Source organism: Geotrypetes seraphini, chromosome 9 (assembly GCF_902459505.1).
Source record: "Geotrypetes seraphini chromosome 9, aGeoSer1.1, whole genome shotgun sequence".
Classification (NCBI taxonomy): Eukaryota; Metazoa; Chordata; class Amphibia; order Gymnophiona; family Dermophiidae; genus Geotrypetes; species Geotrypetes seraphini.
In genome coordinates, this window is record NC_047092.1 from 181,807,226 (window position 1) to 181,826,967 (window position 19,742).

The 19,742-nt window shown below is 45.1% G+C and overlaps 1 protein-coding gene across 1 annotated transcript in view; it reads left to right on the forward strand.

The window, feature by feature from the left end:
* The window catches only part of MB21D2 (Mab-21 domain containing 2), a 75,344-nt gene extending 67,502 nt beyond the window's left edge, over positions 1-7,842 (forward strand). Inside the window, exon 2 of the mRNA XM_033959699.1 lies at positions 6,027-7,842. Within this exon, the coding sequence (XP_033815590.1) occupies positions 6,027-7,291 (1,265 nt within the window). The 3' untranslated portion in view covers positions 7,292-7,842. The remainder of the gene's footprint in view (positions 1-6,026) is intronic.
* Positions 7,843-19,742: the final 11,900 nt, after the last annotated feature.

Here is a 19,742-nt window from a genome sequence, read left to right on the forward strand (position 1 = left end):
TCCAGCAGGGTTATATCCTTCTTTAGGTAGGGAGGCCAGTGTTGGATATAGTATTCCAAGTGTGGTCTGACCATTGCTCTGTAAAGCGGCAAAATGACGTCCGCCGATCTACTCGTGATTCCCTTCTTTATCATGCCCAACATCCTGTTTGCCTTCTTTGCCGCCGCCGCACATTGAGCCAACGGCTTAAGGGTCCTGTCTATCGGTACCCCCAGGTCCCTTTCTTGTTCACTTTTGCCCAATATTACACCTAACATTTTATATCCATGTTCCTTGTGTTCTTTCTTTTTGCACATAAACTTAAAACCAATTTCTCAGGTAAATGATTTCCCCCCAAAATATCTTTCCTCTTTTGATGCCAACTGTTGTGTCAGGTGGATCCTCCGCACCTTGAGGTTATGAGTTTGACTCCCACTGTAGCTCCTTGTGACGGTGACAGGACAAAAGCGCGCGACACATCAGCACGCCACCATTAGAGCACAGACAATTCGGCGCAAGACACCAGCGCGCTGTGGAAAAACGTACTTTTAAAGAGCTCTGACGCCACTGGGGGGAGTTGGGGGGTGCAACCCCCCACATTATAGAGAAAACTGAACTTTTTCCTAAAAAATCTGAAAAAGTTCAGTTTTCTCTATAATGTGTGTGTGGGGGGGGGGGGGTTGCACCCCCAACCCCCCCCCCAATGGCAGCTCACCATGTAGTGGTCTCAAGCAGACACAGTCTCATAAATACACTATTAAAAGTGGAGAAAAGATCTCAGTGTCCTAAAGGGGACAAAAAAAAAAGTCCCCTATAGACAATCTTGTCTCAAGTAAAATAGATTGAACGAGAAAGCATTGAGGAAATTTCTGTGTACGAATGCTCCATGCACCTTTCTGGTTTCATGGTACAAGTGGTTTCATTCTGTTAACAGCTGGCACCCAGCTGTGTCCCAGCAGCTGCTTGCTGCAGATAGCACAGCTGGGTCACCTGTTTCTTTCCAAGATCTGGCTTCTCGTTCATTTTCCCCTCCCAGCCTTGCTTTTATTCTACCTTCTATGGCTCAGGTTGCCCAGTGCTTAGCCGATGATAAGAATGGCATTTTACTCCTATGACAAGAGGTTATAAAAATGCAAATCCCTTCTTTTGGTTTTTCCATGCGTCGACTGTTGTCTGGAATGATGGTCTTGGAGCGCCCTCTGGTGTTCACAATGAGAATCTCACGACAGTTATGAGGTGATAAGACCATAAGTCTGCCTCCTCTGCCTTGTTTTCTTCCCAGGAGTTTAAGACCTTTGAAATTATGATGATGAAATATTATTCCATCACCAGAAGAAATCTTAACAGGGTTTCCTATCACATTATACACATAAAATGATACCGCTTTGTCATTTTCTGATCACCAACCCCACTCCCCCTCATCCACATGAGTCTTATTGGAATGCCTTTATGTTTCACATATATATATATATATATATATATATATATATATATATTTTTTTTTTTTTTTTTTTTTTTTTTTTATAAAGCTTTTAAGTTTTCAAAGCCAACAAAAGTGCAAAACAATATACATACATATAATAATAATCATAATAAGCACTTATCAATCAATAACAATGCAGAAAAATAAAACCCCCTTTCCCATCCAATTTTTCCATCAGGGAATAGAACCAAATGAAAGAGATAAGCCCCCCCCCTCCCCTGGACAAAGCCACAAAAGACATCAGTGGACCCCAAACTAATTTAAATTTCTTATTGTGCCCCAGCATGTCAGCATGGGGAGGGCTTCAATGGCTGGGAGGGTGTAGATGGGCTGGAGTAAGTCTTAAGAGAGATTTCAGCAGTTGGAACTCAAGCACAGTACAGGGTAAAGCTTTGGATTCTTGCCCAGAAATAGCTAAGAAGAAAAAATTAAAAAATGTAAATTGAATCAGGTTGGGCAGACTGGATGGACCATTCGGGTCTTTATCTGCCGTCATCTACTATGTTAAAAAGTAAAACTAAGGCGATCGCAGTTTTTCCAATTATGAGTAACCGTTTGCTTGGCTATCCCGGTCATAATAAGGAAAAGCCGACATTTATATCGGTCCAATGGGGGTTTAATATGCAAAATCATCGGTTCATAGACAACGGCGCAAAAGACAAAAGCGCGTGCCGACAATTGAGCGCAGCGCGCGCTGCCGCGCCGCTCTAAATTACAGTTTTAGGGGCTCCGACGGGGGTTTTTGTTGGGGAACCCCCCCAGTTTACTTAATAGACATCGCGCCGGCGTTATGGGGGGTTTGGGGGGTTGTAACCCTCCACATTTTACTGTAACCTGAACTTTTTCCCTAAAAACAGGGAAAAAGTGAAGTTTTCAGTAAAATGTGGGGGGTTAGAACCCCCCACAACGCCCTCACAATGCGGCGCGATGTCTATTAAGTAAAGTGGGGGGGTTCCCCCCACCCCCCCCGTCGGAGCGCTAAAAACAGTAATTTAGAGCGGCATGGTGGCACGCGCTGCGCTCAATTGTCTGGGTGTGCCTTTGTCCCGGCATGCTTTTGACCTGACACCAAATCATCCCACATCAAAGTCGAGTATTACAGGACAATAGAATAACAAATGGTCCAGTGTCCCTATGTCTAGATGACACTGGCAGCATCTATTAGCCTTAGAACTATCTAATTTCTACAAACGAACTGGGGTCCAGAAACTTCTATGTAACAAAAAAACACATTTGTCTCGTAGATGCTGACGCTGTACAATCTCATCCTCCAAGTCCAAATCCATCTTTTGCCCATTTCTGCCCTGAAGAAGGTTTACAATAAACAGTGTTGCCTTCAAAAGCTGGTCAAAAAATTGTATTTAGCCTAATAAAGTGCCATCTTCTCTTTTGCTTCATTTCTCTTAATTAACTCTCTTCACTTCCACCCTCACCAGTAAATGTCCTCTTTTTCATTCTTTATTGAGTTGCTTCCAATGGGAACTTGTTCTATGCATCCGCCACCCTTTCCTGAAGGCCCTTCTAGCTTAACTTGGCCTCCTGCTTTCGGAGATCTTGTCCACTGAACAGTCCTGGCCATTAGTGCATCGGCAGCATTTCTGGAGATTTTTGAATGCATCTCATCCCTCCTTTCCTCTTAAGTCTATCTCTTTGGGGCCCTTAATTTCATTTTATAGGCCTTCTAGTGCACTCTCGACATTATTTTGGCAGCCTTTTGTGAGACTCTCTCTACTCTTCGTTAGGGACCGTTCTCCAGATCTCCTCCAAATTTGTCTAGAGGCAAGATGGCCCCTTATGCATCCTACGTCAATATATATTTTATTCAGGGAAAAGTTTCTCAAATGACACGCCTGAAATTTAGAAATACACACGTAATGAGCATGTGCTTCAGTTGTTTGATATAGCTGATAATTAAATTATGTAAATAATATGAATTTCAATCTTACATATGCTCAGAAGTGTGTAGCCCTTCCAGAGAAAAATTTTTTTTTTAACTTTTGTTCTTAATCTTTCCTTTTCTATTTTTAATGGAGTTCTTTTCTTGATAAATGTGATTTATGCATCGTAAACCGCTTGGATCCTTTTAGGCCATTATAAGAACATAAGAAATGCCTGCACCGGATCAGACCTGGAGTCCATCTAGTCTGGTGATCTGCACACGCGGAGGCTCAGCCAGGCGTACCCTTACTCATTCGTATCCCTCAATATGTCCTGCAAGAAGATGTGCGTCCAATTTTCTCTTAAATCTTAAATCCTCCACCATCTCTTTCGGGAGAGAGTTCCAGGCGTTCACCACTCGCTGTGTGAAGCAGAACTTTCTGGCATTTGTCCTGGCCGTGTCCCCTCTCGGCTTCAGGCCATGACCTCGGGTCCGAGTCTGGGTCACATTTGCCAATGTGAATAACGCTGTTTCTTGCTCACCCCTGCTGGTGAGTGAGCTTGCTCCATTTTATCGATTCCTTTTAGTATTTTAAAAGTCTCTATCAGATCCCCTCTTAGTCTTCTCTTCTCAAGGGTGAATAATCCCAGTTTTCCAAGGCGTTCTTTGTAGCTCAAGTTCTCCATACCTTTTACTAGCTTCGTCGCTCGCCTCTGCACCCTCTCCAGTGTTACATCCTTCTTCAGGTACGGAGACCAGTGTTGGACACAGTATTCCAAGTGTGGTCTGACCATTGCTCTATAAAGCGGCATTATGACCTCCTTCGATCTACTCGTGATTCCCTTCTTTATCATGCCTAACATCCTTTTAGCTTTCTTTGCCGCCGCTGCGCATTGAGCCGACTGCTTCAGGGTCCTGTCTATCAGTACCCCCGGGTCCTTTTCTTGTTCGCTCTTCCCCAATGTTATACCTAACAGTTTATACTCGTGTTCCTTGTTTTTCCTGCCCAGGTGCATCACTTTGCATTTTTTACATTAAAACTCATCTGCCAATTTTCTGCCCATCTCTCAAGCTGGTTCAAATCTCTCTGGAGTTCCTCGCTGTCTTTTTGTGACCTGATTGCCCGTTATGCGGTATATAAAGTTCTTAATAAACATAATCACTGCATAGATGGAAAAGATTGAAAAGCTTTACATGCATTTCAGCATTGAATTGGTGTTTCAATAAACTATAAATTCAATTCTTCTTTTTAAACTTGTGATTTATTAAGGATTTATCTTTAGAATCTTTTAAGGGTCCCGGGAACCTTAAAAGTGGTTGGGCTCTAGTTCCCAAATAAGTAAACTAGATAAAGTTGGAACAACCTTCTTTTTTTTTCCTGTCCTAATGTTAACTGAGCATTGAGGGCCCAAAAGTTAGGCGCCAAAATGGGTAGCGTTCAGCGCGATTCAAGTCAAATTGGGCGCTGTTTAAGTGAATCACGCTGACGGCACCTATTTTGGAGGCGCCTAACGCATAGGCCAGCTCTAGGCACAACTAAAAGTTAGGCGGCCGTGCGAGCGCTTAAGAGAAGCGATTCTGTAAGAAGGCGCCTGACACGAAACCGCGCCCACGCCTACCGTGCATAGCGCCTCTTTTTTTAAGGCCGCCTAAATTTTTAGATGCGCCTTGTTACAGAATCGCTCTTTCTTGACAGGGGCCTAAGTTTCAATTGGTGCTGATTAAAAAGCTTAATTGCGCTTGTTGTTCGATTTCGATAGGCACTTATCTGGTTGAGCGCCTCCAAATTAGGTGCCTAGCATTAGGCACTGGCGACAGAATTTAGGCCTTACTGGTTAGTTGACTGAAAAGCGCTGCTAACTACCTTTCTCCTACACTTCCTTAGCACTACCATCCAACCAGTGGCATTGTAAGTGGGGGGAGGGGGCAGTCTGCCCGGGCACACACACCCTCCCGTTCCTTCCCCGCCCCTCCACTGCTGCACGTTCATGCCGCTTCCCTTCCCTGTACCTCTGGTAATGTTCCTGGCGCGGCACCTGCTCTTCCTCTGACATCACTTCCTGGACCCTTGCGGCACCTGCTCTTCCTCTGACATCACTTCCTGGACCCTTGCCTAGGAAGTGACATCGGAGGAAGAGCCAATGCTGGCGCAGCAGCAGCGTAGGGATCGCTGCTCGTGCCGGGAACGTTCCAGGGGGAAGGGAAGCGGGGCGCGAGCAGCAGGGGAGGAGGGCGGGGAAGGAGCATGTGGAGGTGGGGCAGAGAAGAGGGCGTGGGAGGCACTTCTCCCTCTCGCCACGCCACTGAATCCAATCCATATTTTTCTGGATAATACAGCTGAAAATGTGGGTCTGGACCTGCGTCGGCAGGAATTCTCCAGGTAGGAACTATTCCCACCCAGATATTCTTGTTTGATGGAAAGAGAGTTGGGGAACATCGAGGCTGAATTATAATTTTGTAATGATGGAAACAAATTCTCAAGAACGAAAAAAGCCAAAAATGCTGATAACAGTGACAGGACAGTTTTTGAGATTTTTATCTAACAATTTGTATAACTTTCAGAGGAGGTAACTTTAGTTAAAGCTCCTAATAAAAGAGAATGTAAATTTGGTTAAAATCTGGCTGGAAAATGTTGCTGGTTTTCTGTTCTTGTTTTTACACTGTTCTTCGTTTTTCTTTTCCTAGGAATGGTGCAGAAACTTGACCTGAAGCTGCCTGTTGCCAACGAGTACCTGCTGCTTTCAGGAGGGGTACGGGAAGGCGTGGTGGACTTGGATCTCGATGAGCTCAGCGTGTACGCCCGAGGAACGGACTACGACATGGACTTCACTCTCCTGGTGCCGGCCCTCAAGCTCCACGACCGAAATCAGCCGGTCACCCTGGATATGCGCCATTCCGCCCTGTGCCACTCCTGGCTCAGCCTTCGTCTCTTCGACGAGGGGACCATCAGCAAGTGGAAAGACTGTTGTACCATCGTGGACCACATCAACGGCGCTACAAACTATTTCTTCTCGCCGACGAAAGTTGCGGACTGGTTCCACGACTCCATTAGCGTCGTGCTGTCCGAGATTCAGAAAAAGCCTCAACGGGGCATGCCGAAGGTGGAAAAGGTTGAAAAAAATGGGACGATAATATCTATTATTTTGGGGGTTGGGAGTAGCCGTATGCTGTACGATATCGTTCCGGTGGTGTCTTTCAAGGGCTGGCCGGCAGTGGCTCAGAGCTGGCTTATGGAAAACCACTTCTGGGATGGTAAGATTACTGAAGAGGAGGTTATTAGTGGCTTTTACTTGGTCCCTGCTTGTTTCCATAAAGGGAAGAAGGAGAACGAGTGGCGGTTATCCTTTGCCAGAAGCGAAGTTCAGCTCAAAAAGTGCATCTCCGGCAGTCTCATGCAAGCTTACCAGGCTTGCAAAGCCATCATCATTAAACTGCTTTCCAGACCCAAAGCCATTAGCCCTTACCATCTCCGGAGCATGATGCTTTGGGCTTGCGATAGGCTTCCCGCCAACTACCTAGCCCAAGAGGACTCTGCGGCCCATTTCTTGCTGGGACTTATTGACGATCTGCAGCATTGCTTGGTGAACAAGATGTGCCCCAATTACTTCATTCCCCAGTGCAACATGCTGGAGCACCTCTCGGAGGAAACGGTCATGCTCCACGCCAGGAAGCTGTCCTCTGTCCGATCGGATCCAGCCGAGCACCTTCGGACTGCCATCGAGCACGTGAAAGCGGCCAACCACCTCACCATCGAGCTCCAGAGGCGAGGCAGCACCCCCAGCATCCCCTCTCCCCAGTCGGACGGGGGAGACAACAACCAGCCCGACGACCGGTTAGCCAAAAAGCTGCAGCAGTTAGTGACTGAGAACCCCGGCAAATCCATTTCCGTCTTTATCAACCCCGATGACGTCACCAGGCCCCACTTCCGAATCGACGATAAATTTTTCTGACATTTTGCTGCTCTCGCTGCCGGGACTTTTCCGAGGTGTGGTGTCTTGTGGTGTCTTTTGTTTTACATATCCAGCACAGATCGGATCTGTCGAGAAGATTATTAATGAATTGATGTTGGTTCTGCAGGACAGTACGTAACTTTGAAACCCTCTATTACGAAGGCCTAGGTGTGCCGCTTTTGATTTAGCGGAAGGTTTTTTTTTTTTTAAAGGAGAGTCGATCGAGAGCGGTGGGGACCCCTGCTGTTCTTCTCTCGTAAATGCTTATAGTTCACAATTCATCTCATGTCTACTTATAAGTTGGGAGGAGGAGGAGGGGGGGGGTAGCTTCCTGCTTTTTGAGAGAATGATAAATCTAGTCACTTTATCTCTCAGTAATCGACTCCAGATCGTGGACCCAACTGACAGGACTGACTTCTGAGGAGGACAGGTTGCCACTGTGTTCTTTGAACGGAATAAAGAAAAAACTAGATAAAATGTTTTCTATATCCTTTTCCTGTTTGCTTACTCTGAGTGTACCTGTAACCAACTTTTTAATGGGGGGTGGGATATGAAAAATATTTTATTAGTTCCAACCTCAAACATTACACTGTTTCGTATCCATCATCGTCCAATAGGATAAGTATTAGTCGCATAACACAGTAGATTTTTTTTTTTTTACCCCGATATCTCCCCCCCCCAAAAAAAATCTACAATCTATGATAAACAACAATATTAATATAAATTCAAAATCCTGTTTCTAGCCAGGGGTGTTAAGTTGTTCCAGAAAGGTTCCCACGCTGTTTGAAATTGAACACTTTTCAAAGAAGTAATAACGCAGATTCCACCGCGTTCCAAGGTCAGCAGAGAGATCGTTTGTATACGCTACAGCTGCACAACATAAGTAGGACTTTTCCAGACAAACGTGCATTGAAAGAATTGTTTTCTTTGCCATCCACCTAAGAATTCCTTTAAGCTAGGGTTGTGCAATGTCCGTCCTCGAGAGCCGCAATCCAGTCGGGGTTGTTCGCAGGATGGGGCGGGGGTGGGGACAGAGCTCGTGGGGATGCCTGTTTTTATTCTGTAAGTGCCACTTTCACTAATATAAATATCATGACATATATTACATTTTGTAATCGTCAAAAAACGTGGTATCAAAATATATTCTTAAAGTAAAAACATATCCTGAAACAAATGGGTTAATCAAATTATTATCTGTGTAATAAGAAATTGAAGCGTTATAATATTTGCATGACGTACAATTTAATTGTTAGGAGTTGGAATTGGCACATTTTCACTGACTGCGATTCAGACTCCGCGACTCCTGACTCCACAGCCCTGCCAGCATCATGTTAAGCAGAGCCAGTAAAGATGGCATATGTTTGCCAAAGGGATAGTTTATTGCACATCCTGTAACAAAGAGATAAGTTACAAAACTTGGTTAAAGCCAGCCGGTATTATAGCGCCTAGGTATCGCAATGAATGCTTTGCCCACACAAGTGGAAAGTTACCCTTCCAAGCTGTCCAAATCGAGGGGACAACTTCCAAAGCCTTCTGTAAATTAAGACAAAATCCAAAATGCTCACCGTAGATCCGTATCAAAGATAACAGAGGGGAGGGAACACTGGAGATTGGACAATACCAATGAAAGTCATCCCCAAATGCTAACATTTTTATATCCACGCACTCCAAGTTTGGCAAAGCACACCTAACGGTAAGGAGATAAGCAGAGGGGACAGCGGGCATCCTTGATGGGTTCTTAAAGGAGGCCGCTTGGACCCCGTTCACTATTGGAGAAGTCTGAGAAGTGTTCATGGAATTCCCAACAACCACCCCAGAATTCCGACACATTGAGGAGTCTGAAACTAAAATAGTCATAGCACCTGATCAAAGGCCTTTTCTGCGTCCTAACAATTAAAGAAGGCGCCTCCTGTCGCTGACGATACGACCTTGCGAGTAGGACTTTTCTAATGTGTCGCACTGACTGCCTCCCTTTCCCAAATCCCACTTGTTCCTCAGCTATAAGGTTGGGAAGGTAAACAGCTGTCCTAGCTGTAAGGATTCTATTTAAAAAAAAAAAATTAATCAACATTAAGCAGTGAGATGAGTTGTTAGGAGTCAGGTTGATCCAGTGGCCTACCTGGTTTGGGGATTGGATTAATTAATGCTTCATTTCTGTGCAGCGACATCTGTCCCTGAGCGACTGAGGCAAATGGATGTAACTTATGAGCAGACTGGATGGACCCTTCAGGTCTTTACCTGCTGTCATTTACTGTGTTACTATATTAAAATAGGACAACAGCCATTTGTAAAGCTTAAATCCATCAGGGCCTGGAGCTGTCCCACTCTTTGCTACCTTAATCACTTTCTTGGCCTATAATGGTTTGTTCTTCTGTGCTTTAGCTTTCTGAGATAATTGAGGAATATGAGGGCAAAAAGCACCACAGATCCACCAGGTGCAGAGAAGAGCGAAAATAACTTAATTTGGTGCACCGTTTAGTGGATAAGACTTCATCTCCCACAGGGCTGACAGGTGTGCAGTGTCCAACTTTAAAGTCCCCTACAACAGGGAGTTACTCCCACATACGGCAAACCAGAGTCTAATTAAGAGCCGATTAAAAACAGGATTAGGTGTATTGGGGCCATACACTGCCAGTGGGTGGAAAACTATCCTGTACCCTCATTTTTCAACGTTAAGTACCTACCCTTAGAATCTTCAAAAAGGTCTACATTACTCTGCAGTGTCTTCCTGAACAATTCAGCCACTCCACCCCATGTATGCTCTAAAGGAACATAAGAAGTTGCCACCACTGGGTCAGACCAGAGGTCCATCGCGCCCAGCGGTCCGCTCCCGTGGCGGCCCATCAGGTCTGTGACCTGTGAAGTGGTTCCTGACCATTTCTGTAACCTACCTCTACATCTATCTGTAACCCTCAATCCCCTTAACCTTTAGGAACCTATCTAAACCTTCCTTGAACCCTTGTACTGTGCTCTGGCCTATCACAACCTCCGGAAGCGCGTTCCAAGTGTCCACCACCCTCTGGGTAAAAAAGAACTTCCTCGCACTTGTTCTAAACCTGTCCCCTCTCAATTTCTCCGAGTGACCCCTTGTACTTGTGGTTCCCCACATGGTACGCCTCGCTCACCCACAGAGATCTAAGCTTCTAATGTTCAATGTCTGCTAGCTTAATTTCATGCAAGCACGTGCTATCCGCTTTATGGCGTCGCAAGGCACTCCAAATATTTTTCCGTTTAACGGGTGAGATGATAACCCGCCCACAGTCCCAAGATGGCGACCTAAAGGCGGACCTGGACATTCCAGCGTGCGAGAGGATCGGCGCTGTACCAATTATTCTGGAAAAGATGGAGTCCCAGGCGCCCACCCGAGACTCCCAAAGCATCCCTCCTCAAGACCAATTAAATGCAGCTACGCTACTCCATAACCAGAGGAGCAGCTCAACATCATAAAGCCACACGACCCGTAAGTGAGTTAGGACTGCAAATCAAGGTAAACGAACAGTGGGTAAACCCCAAAAATCTACCCTGTCCTCTTCCCTAACCTCTATCCCATGGGGAGATATCTATCACGCGGATGCAGAGTGGGGAAAACCACAATTGATACTGCAGGGTGCCTTGTCCCACCAGCTCTTAATGTTTGATCACATCAATTTCCATCTAAAAGGAACCTCACAGTCCCCACAAGACTATAGTGTACAGCCCAGATGGATTCATAGACAGGACATAGCAAACTGGATGTTAACTGAACCCCTTTGGGTCATGTGCTGTGGGGTTTATAGAACAGCATGAAGCCAGATGAGGCCAGTTAAGATCAGTAAATGATTTTGGCATCCAATTATTGAGGTGTATTGACTCATCAATTAGGCTATACTTCTCTGGATTCTGCCTAAATTTTGGGTGCCCTTGTACAGTATCCAGGGGCTAGTGTGTGCTAAGCTTTAATAAAAAGGCCACTTTACTTGGAATGTGTATATATATATATATATATATAATATGTCCGGGAGTGGTCTCGACATAGTAGATGACGGCAGATAAAGACCCGAATGGTCCATCCAGTCTGCCCAACCTGATTCAATTTAAATTTTTTCTTCTTAGCTATTTCTGGGCAAGAATCCAAAGCTCTACCCGGCACTGTGCTTGGGTTCCAACTGCCGAAATCTCCGTTAAAACCTACTCCAGCCCATCTATACCCTCCCAGCCATTGAAGCCCTCCCCAGCCCATCCTCCCCCAAACGGCCATATACAGACACAGACACATATATTTGCTAAAACAGCGAAAGTGCTGGTTCCCACTGACAAATACACACACAAGGAGGCGCTGTTGTGGCACAGATTTTCAGGAGGCAAAGCACACAGGTGCATGTGTTTCCTATGTGCTTTCACACCCCAAAATAATATTTCCAATGCACAAAGGTGCTGGCTGGCTTTTTAGAGCTGTATTCGTTATATGTGGTACCAGTAATAATTGAGGCTTTTAGTTTATAACATTTTATTGAAGGAATCAAGTAAAGATACAATAATATAATACAAAGAAATATTCATTACAAATATATTCACAATAATATTTCATACATATTTCTACCATTCCTGCAAATTAAATTTCCATATAACCTAATCCATTCCTTTCTATCCCCCCCATATGATTCCAACCCCTTCCCCCTCATTCTTTTATTTAAAATTATGTTCAAACATTTTATTAAAGTAAAAATACAAATAACACAAATGTTAAGATTCTAATATAATAAATAAAAATCTATCAATTCTCCAAACAATTTATATAATTAACCCTAATCCCCTCCTGTCCAAACCACCCATTCCCTTCCCCTCCATCCTATAATCAAATCCCCTTCCCCGGATGAAAGTTGACAAAAATAAAGAAATAAAATAAAAACCTTAGAATGGCTAATCTGGGAGGGGCTGCTATTGACATGAGAGTTAAGGTAATGTGCAATACAAAAGTTAATACCATTATATAATAAATACATTATTATATGGTATCTGCCATTCTTAGGTCCTGACTTTGGCCTAGATTCACTAACCTGCCCGATCCGATCTGCACATGCAAATGAGGGGAAATGGCATGCAAAGTAGGAAGGCAGCGATTCACTAAACCAATGAAGGAACACCGATCGGGCCGGCCGATCCAAAAAGAAGCGACTGGTGAGGACCAGTTGCTCACGTCCTTGCCGACTGTCCTGCTCTCTGCCGCCTTGAAATCCCAGCCCTGCCGCCCTGAAACCATCAAAATAAAAAAACATCTCCCTTGTGCAAAAGGCTCTCTGCAAGCCCGTGTTTTTAACCCGCGGGTTTAAAGCGGGGCGGCGCTACAGCGTTTCCAGTCTGGCTGCAAAGCGCGTTCTGTTCCCTTGCGCATGCGCGGATCGCGTCTCCGGGCAGAGAGGACGGTCTGCGAAAGTATCTGGATCGCTCTGCAGCGATCCGTGGGATCGTTTGTGGGCGTGTGACCGATCAGATCATTTGTATGAGGACTCTTTGGTGAATTGGTCGCCCGGCAAGACTCGGACACGGATCGCCCACGGATCGGAAAGGTGAGTTTAGTGAATCTAGGCCTTTGTGGAGAACACACACATTATACACCATTTCTCAGCTCCGATCCAGGGACCCCACAGCCAGTTTGGTTTTCAGACTATCTACAATGAAAGCACATGGAACAGACTTACATCCACTGTCTCCAGTGGATGCAAATCTCTGTGTTCATTCCTTGTGAGTATCTTGACATCCCACACAGGGTTGGGAAGATGTGTGATAAGGAAACTCGTCCAACCCCTCAGAAAAAGGGACGAAAACGTTACCTTGGTTTTGAGCTTGATAAATAAACTGTACTAAATTTTGATTCTGAATCGAGGGTCATTTTTGCCCCTTCTGGATAAGCTGTTGACTATTTTATTGAGGGTTTTTGTCATATTGTTTAAAGTGTTCTCCCATGATAAGCCAGTGCAATGGAAAAGGAAGAATCTGGAAGAGTGTTTCTGCAGATAACAGACAAGACGAATTGAGTGTGAGCTAGGCTGACTTTTCAGATGTTCTGAACGTATGAGATCGACGAGACCTGGCAAAGGTTCAACGCAAGTCCCACCAGCCTCGGAGGTTGGTCAGCCGAGAGGCCACTTTCAAATCCCCATCCCAGGCGCATTTGTAATCCCTGCTGAGGCAAAAAAGATTTTCATTGCACTGCAGTGGGCAGCTCGGTGTTCAATCCCAAGCACCTCTTCACAGGGCCAGACAACCTTTTAGGCAAGATTAGGTGGCTGCCTAGGGCTGCAGCAGCAAACGGCTTTGGTCAAAGCAAAATAATAGATTTTGACAGCTGCACAAATTCAAAGACCCACCAATGTGAACTATTACCCGTAAGAAGGAAGGGTGGGCAGTTTTCAAATATCCCATTACTCGGATAAATGAGTTTTGGAAGTAGTCCTCATTATTTCTGTGCGTGCGTCACACACACACACACACAAAATTTAAAAGCGTGATATTGGGGAAGGGGAGGCTTATGTTTTGCCTAGGGTGCAATACCTATGCACTGGCCCTACTCATTTGTTCACTGGTAACTTACTGCTAAATAATGCTGAATTCCAGATCATGTTTTCACTAAAGGCTTCAGGCTGTAGATATCCATTTGAACCAGGTGTGCATTCCAGGAGACATGAGGCTTGGGGGCTCGTCTTCAAAGCACTTAAGTTTCTGTGGTACTTTGAAAATGAGCCCCTTAGGGGTCTACGTCTTAGTGTGATGTAGAGATGGCAGAAGAAGGCATTTCTCGTCTCGCAGTCCCATCAGAGCGCGGTAAACAAATGAGCAGCGTTGTGGGCCCCATAAACAAAACCATCTGTTCAAAAAATTAGGAAAGACCTGTAGAGGGAGGCATTAAACCCATTAGAAGCCATTGTCCGATCCAGCAAACGTGCCGTTGCATCGAATCTCGTTCTGCCCCTTCCTTCATTCTACTCCATTTAGATTTCCATCTGATAAAACACTTTTCTTTTTATGCAAATCTATGCAAATCCATGTGCAAGTCTTGACACAACTGGGCCAAGGTGGTGTGATGCATGCCTTACATAAATGCATTCAGTTTGTGTAACATTCCTGGGTTTTTTGCGGTCTTAGAATTTTTTTCTATCGTATACAGAGCAGATGTAGACTGTCATGTTACGGATAGGGAGGAACCCCCCCCACTTTACTTAATAGATATCGCGCCGGCATTGTGGGGGGTTGTAACCCTCCACATTTTACTGTAAACTTAACTTTTTCCCTAAAAACAGGGAAAAAGTTAAGTTTTCAGTAAAATGTGGGGGGTTACAACCCCCTACAACGCGGCGCAATCTCTATTAAGTAAAGTGGGGGGGTTCCTCCCTACGCCCCCCCCCTGTCAGAGCTGTAAAAAGAATAATTTTCTGCGGCTCGCACCTCCGTGCTGCGTTCAATTGTCTGCGCGCGCCTTTGTCCTGGCGCACTTTTGACCTGACACCTTCCTGTAAGCTCTGCCTTAAGCACACAACAGTTATGAATTTGAAGTGTTTGAGGCTTGCGCAGATGAGGACGGAGCGTCCAGGAATAGGGCAGGAAAAGAACTCGTGGGGACAGGAAAATGAAGTTCCCATGGGGCCGGGGGAAAACTTGTCCCTGTGTCATTCTCTACTTTTAGATAGCGTGAAAAAAAAAAAAGAGAGAGAACTAACAAAGTGGAATAATATTTTACACATCATAAATTCAATCAGGAACAACATGCAGTAATGCTAACCATTCATTTTCCAAATCTTTGAGCATTTAGATCAAAGTACATTCAGGGTCTTTTCTGTGAACAATTTTTTTTTTCTTTTTAATGCTGCAATAGTAATTTTTTTGAGTGTATTTATCAAATATAGGTGCAGTAATCTTAATTTTTTAAAATTTCTATTCTTTTTAAATTCTAAGCGGAGTACAGCAGAAGAGCATATATAATAAAATCACGACACCCCAAGTAAAAGTATAAAGCTCGACATAGTACAGGTAAGCCACTTTGAGCAAAATGTCACAGATTCCAGGAATTACAGCAGAACGAGCTGGGGTGGGGGCTTTTACGAAGATGCAAGCTTAGTGCACTGGAAAAGTCGCACCAGGATCAAGCAGCCAGTGGTAATTTCCCTATTTCTATCTCCTTAGTGGGTGGTATTTATTTATTTCATATTTATAACATTTATATAAGCAGCTTACAAGAAAGCATGCATAAAATTCACAAACAGTTTAACATAACACCCCCAAAAAAAGTCAAATACCAAAACGCTATTCATATAGAAGCTTGCAAGTAAAAGCTTTTAAATCATTCATCTGAAAAAATAGCTGACTAATGCAACCAACTTTGTCAGGTGAGGAACTGCCTCCTACCAAATCATACACAATGCTAACATGAATGCATTAAAAACAGCCTACAATGATTGCTTTTCTAATACAAATACTTGTGGCAAAATTGGTTGTGAAAGTGATCACTGAACGTAAATCATATGCAGGGCAGGATTAATTGGTCGAGGGCCCCTAGGCACACAAGTACACTGGGCCCCCCTGCCCCGCCCCACCCCACCATGCGCCCAGGCGGAAACAGGAAGCTGCGTCAGAGGGAAGCTTTGGGCAAGCAGCACCGCTTACACAATTACAGTTCCCGTTGCCTTTCTTACTGGCGTTGCTTGCTTGTCTTACTTTCTGTCGATGGGGGAGAGGCTGCGTTACTGATCGTGGGGGCCTGCATTGCCAATCGTGGGGGGGGGGGGGGTTGTGTTGCCGATTGATGCTGGAAGGGCCCATCGCCGTTTGGAAAAAACAATGCTGATGCTCTCCTTCATCGGGCCCCCCTGACCATTTTGGGCCCTAGGCACGTGCCTACTGGGCCTATTGGTTAATCCTGCCCTGATCATATGACCTGCAAGTGTCAGTAGTCATCTTCTCCATGAGGGAAGCTTGAGGCATGCTAGGTCAGGTCCCATGTAGGAGAGGGCACATGAAAATAGCGCTTGGAGAGGGAGCTGACGGATGGAATCCCTGCTTGGTCTTATATCCAATTTCTTATCATTTTCTCTTATCATGCAGGTTCTATAGCAACATTTCTGCCTCCTAAAAAAACCAAAACCTAACCCCATGAAATTAGAGCAGAGATTCTCAAGCACAGGTAGGGCTACCATATTTTTCTCGGGGAAACCCCGGACACGTGACTCCGCCCTGTTCTGCCCCAAGCCCCGCCTCCGCAAGACCTCCTCCTCTCCTTCCGGATGAGCTCCAGCCGCCGTATGGAGGGCCTGGAGCCTACGTGGATCTGTGTGGCATCATTCGTTCATGCTTAGAGGTCCTCCAGATGCAGCTGGAGCGCGTCAGGGCTTTCCAAAACCTAGACAAATGCTTTGCTTTGGAAAAGTCCTTCCGGGAGCCCAGACGGTCCTCTAAAAAGAGGACACGTCTGGTAACGATAACCACAGGTATGCTGCCAATATGTTGCCACGTGAACAGCCTCTATTGTAAAAGGAAATATTCATTAGATGTCTTTCCGCCCTCTGCTTCTGGGTTAAGGCTTCCCTTACGAAAGGGCTTTTCAAATGGCTAGAGGTGCCAAGTGCTTCCCATTTACAAAATGTTCTAGCCAGGGACGGCCATAGTAATGAGGCCAGCTGGGGCGGCAGCATTTTGCTGTCCTCTTCTGGAAGGGGCACAGTGTGGACGGAGAGTGGGCGTAGCATTGTTAACTGCGTACGCGCCGGCAAACACTATTCAGTGGCATTTAATCAGTTCCGCTATCGCCGTTAAAACGTCTCTCTCATCCAGGTAGGATAGAGGTGATGCAGGCCAGAGCATGGGTATTAGCGGCAAGGTTCAGTCCACTAACTGGCTAAGTAACCACATAAATTTAGGACAGCAAAAAGTCTGTCCTAACTTCCACCCTTTTTTTTTTTTTTTTTTTACAAAGCCATGCAGCAACACCACCGAAACCTATTAATTCCTAATGGCCTTCGGAGCAATTACTGCAGGCTGCCGCGGTGCTAAAGTTAACCAGGCGACCACCGATACCTGGATATTCAGTGCTGGGAAGCCACTGGCATCGTAAGAGTGAGCGGCGCCTGGGGCAGAGTTGCCACTCCCTCCCCCGCCCGCTGCAGCATGCGCCCCTTTTCCCCATACCTTTCAAACTTCTGCGGCCTTAACAGCATGTCCACGTCGGTTTCAGCTTGCCCTTTGATGTCACTGCCTAGGTGCGGCTCCCGGATGTGACTTCAGAGAGATCGCTGATGCCGACGTGGGTAGCAACCTTACACTGGGCAAGTAAAAAATAGGAATGGGAGAAAGCGAGGGGCCCGCAGCAAGGAGAGGAGGGAGGCTGTGCCTGGCGCGAATACCCCCCCCCCCCCTGCAATATGCAACTGTGATGCAGAGACTATTTTCAACCACACTGTGCGTCTCTTCTGGGTTCTGCCCCAAAGCAACAGGACACGTACGTCGGGGGAGGGGGGGTTTAGAACTATTAAAAAGAACAAAATTGCAGAGCATACACACACGCTTGGATTAATGAGACAAAGACAACATCGATTTTGTAGGGAAATCTTGCTTCCATGGTGGTGCTAGAAAAGGTTCAAAGAACAGCGACCAAGGGGGGTAATGTCATGGTGGGTGGGTCATTAGTGGGGGCAGACTTGATGGGCCATGGGCCCTTTCTGCCGTCATCTTCTATGTTTCTATGTAAGACGGTAAAGGGGATGGAACTCCTCTCGTATGAGGAAAGACTAAAAAGGTTAGGGCTCTTCAGCTTGGAAAAGAGACGGCTGAGGGGAGATAGGATTGAAGTCCACAAAATTCTGAGTGGAGTAGAACGGGTACAAGTGGATCGATTTTTCACTCCATTAAAAATGACAAAGACTAGGGGACACTCGATAAAGTGACAGGGAAATACTCTTAAAACCAATAGGAGGAAATGTTTTTCACTCGGAGAATAGTTAAGCTCTGGAACACGTTGCCAGAGGATGTGGTAAGAGCGAATAGCGTAGCTGGTTTTAAGAAAGGTTTGGACAAGTTCCTGGAGGAAAAGTCCATAGCTTGTTTTTGAGAAAGACACGGGGGAAGCCACTGCTTGCCCTGGATCGGTAGCATGGAATATTGCTACACCTTGGATTTTGGCCAGGTATTAGTGACCTGGATTGACCACCTTCAGAGCAGGCTACTGGGCTTGATGGACCATTGGTCTGACCCAGTAAGGCTATTCTTCATTTCTTCAAAGAGGTGGATAAAGGTGAGCCAGTCAATATTGTGTATTTGGATTTTCCAAAAAGCATTTGACAAAGTACCTCTATGAACAATTTCTGAGGAAATTAGAGCATCATACAATGTCCTAATTCTGGATTAAGAACAGCTTAAAAGATAGAAAAGAGAGAGCAGAATTAAATGATTAATATTCTCAGTGGAGAAAGGATAATAGTGGGGTTCCCCGGGGGTCTGGGCCGGGACCGCTGCTTTTTTAACATATTTATCAACGATCTAGAGATAGGAATAGCTAGTGAGATAATTAAATTTTCTGGTGGCACAAAGAGGACTGTGAAAAATTGCAAGAGGACCTTGTGAAACTGAGCATCAAAATGGCAGGTGACGTTTAATGTGAGCAAGTGCAAAGTGATGCTTGCGGGAAAGAGGGAAGGAGCCCGGACTCGAGCTAGGGTTTCACATTAGGAGTCGTCGCCCAGGAAAATGGTCTAGGTGTCGTCATTAAGGATACATTGAAACAGCCAGCTGGTGTGTGGCGGGGGCTAAGAAAACAAATAGCATGTTAAGAATCATCAGGAAAGGAATGGAAAGCAAAGATGAAAACATTATAACGCCTTTGTATCACGCTATGGTACAGCTGCACCTCAAATGCTGTGTACAACTCTGGTTGCCGCATCTCAAAATAAAGATATAGCGGAATTAGAGGAGGTAGAGAAGGGTGATGAAAATGATAAATGGGATGGGACAACTTCCCTATGAGAAAAGACTAAAGGAGGTCAGCCTGGAGAAGAGGCGGTTCAGGGGAGATATCAAAGAGGTCTATAAAGTACTGAGTGGAGTCACTTGTTTACTATTTCTAAAAATACTAGGAATAGAGGGTGTGTAATGAAGCTTATTAAGTAGCTGATTTAAAACTAACCAGAGAAAATATTTCTTCACTCAACATGTAATTAAACTCTGGACTTTGTTTGCTGAAGAATGTGGTGAAAGCAGTTAGCTTAGCAGGGTTTAAAAAAAGGTTTGGTTAACTTCCTAAAAGAGAAGTCCTTAAGCTATTATTATGATGGATTTGGGAACATCCACTTGTTATTCCTAGGATAAGCAGCATAACTACTATGTTCTATGCTTTGGGATCTTGTCAGATACTTGTCACCTGGGTTGGTTATTGCTGGAAACTGGACACTGGGCTTGCCTAAAATCAATGTATATAACAAAAAGGCAAGCA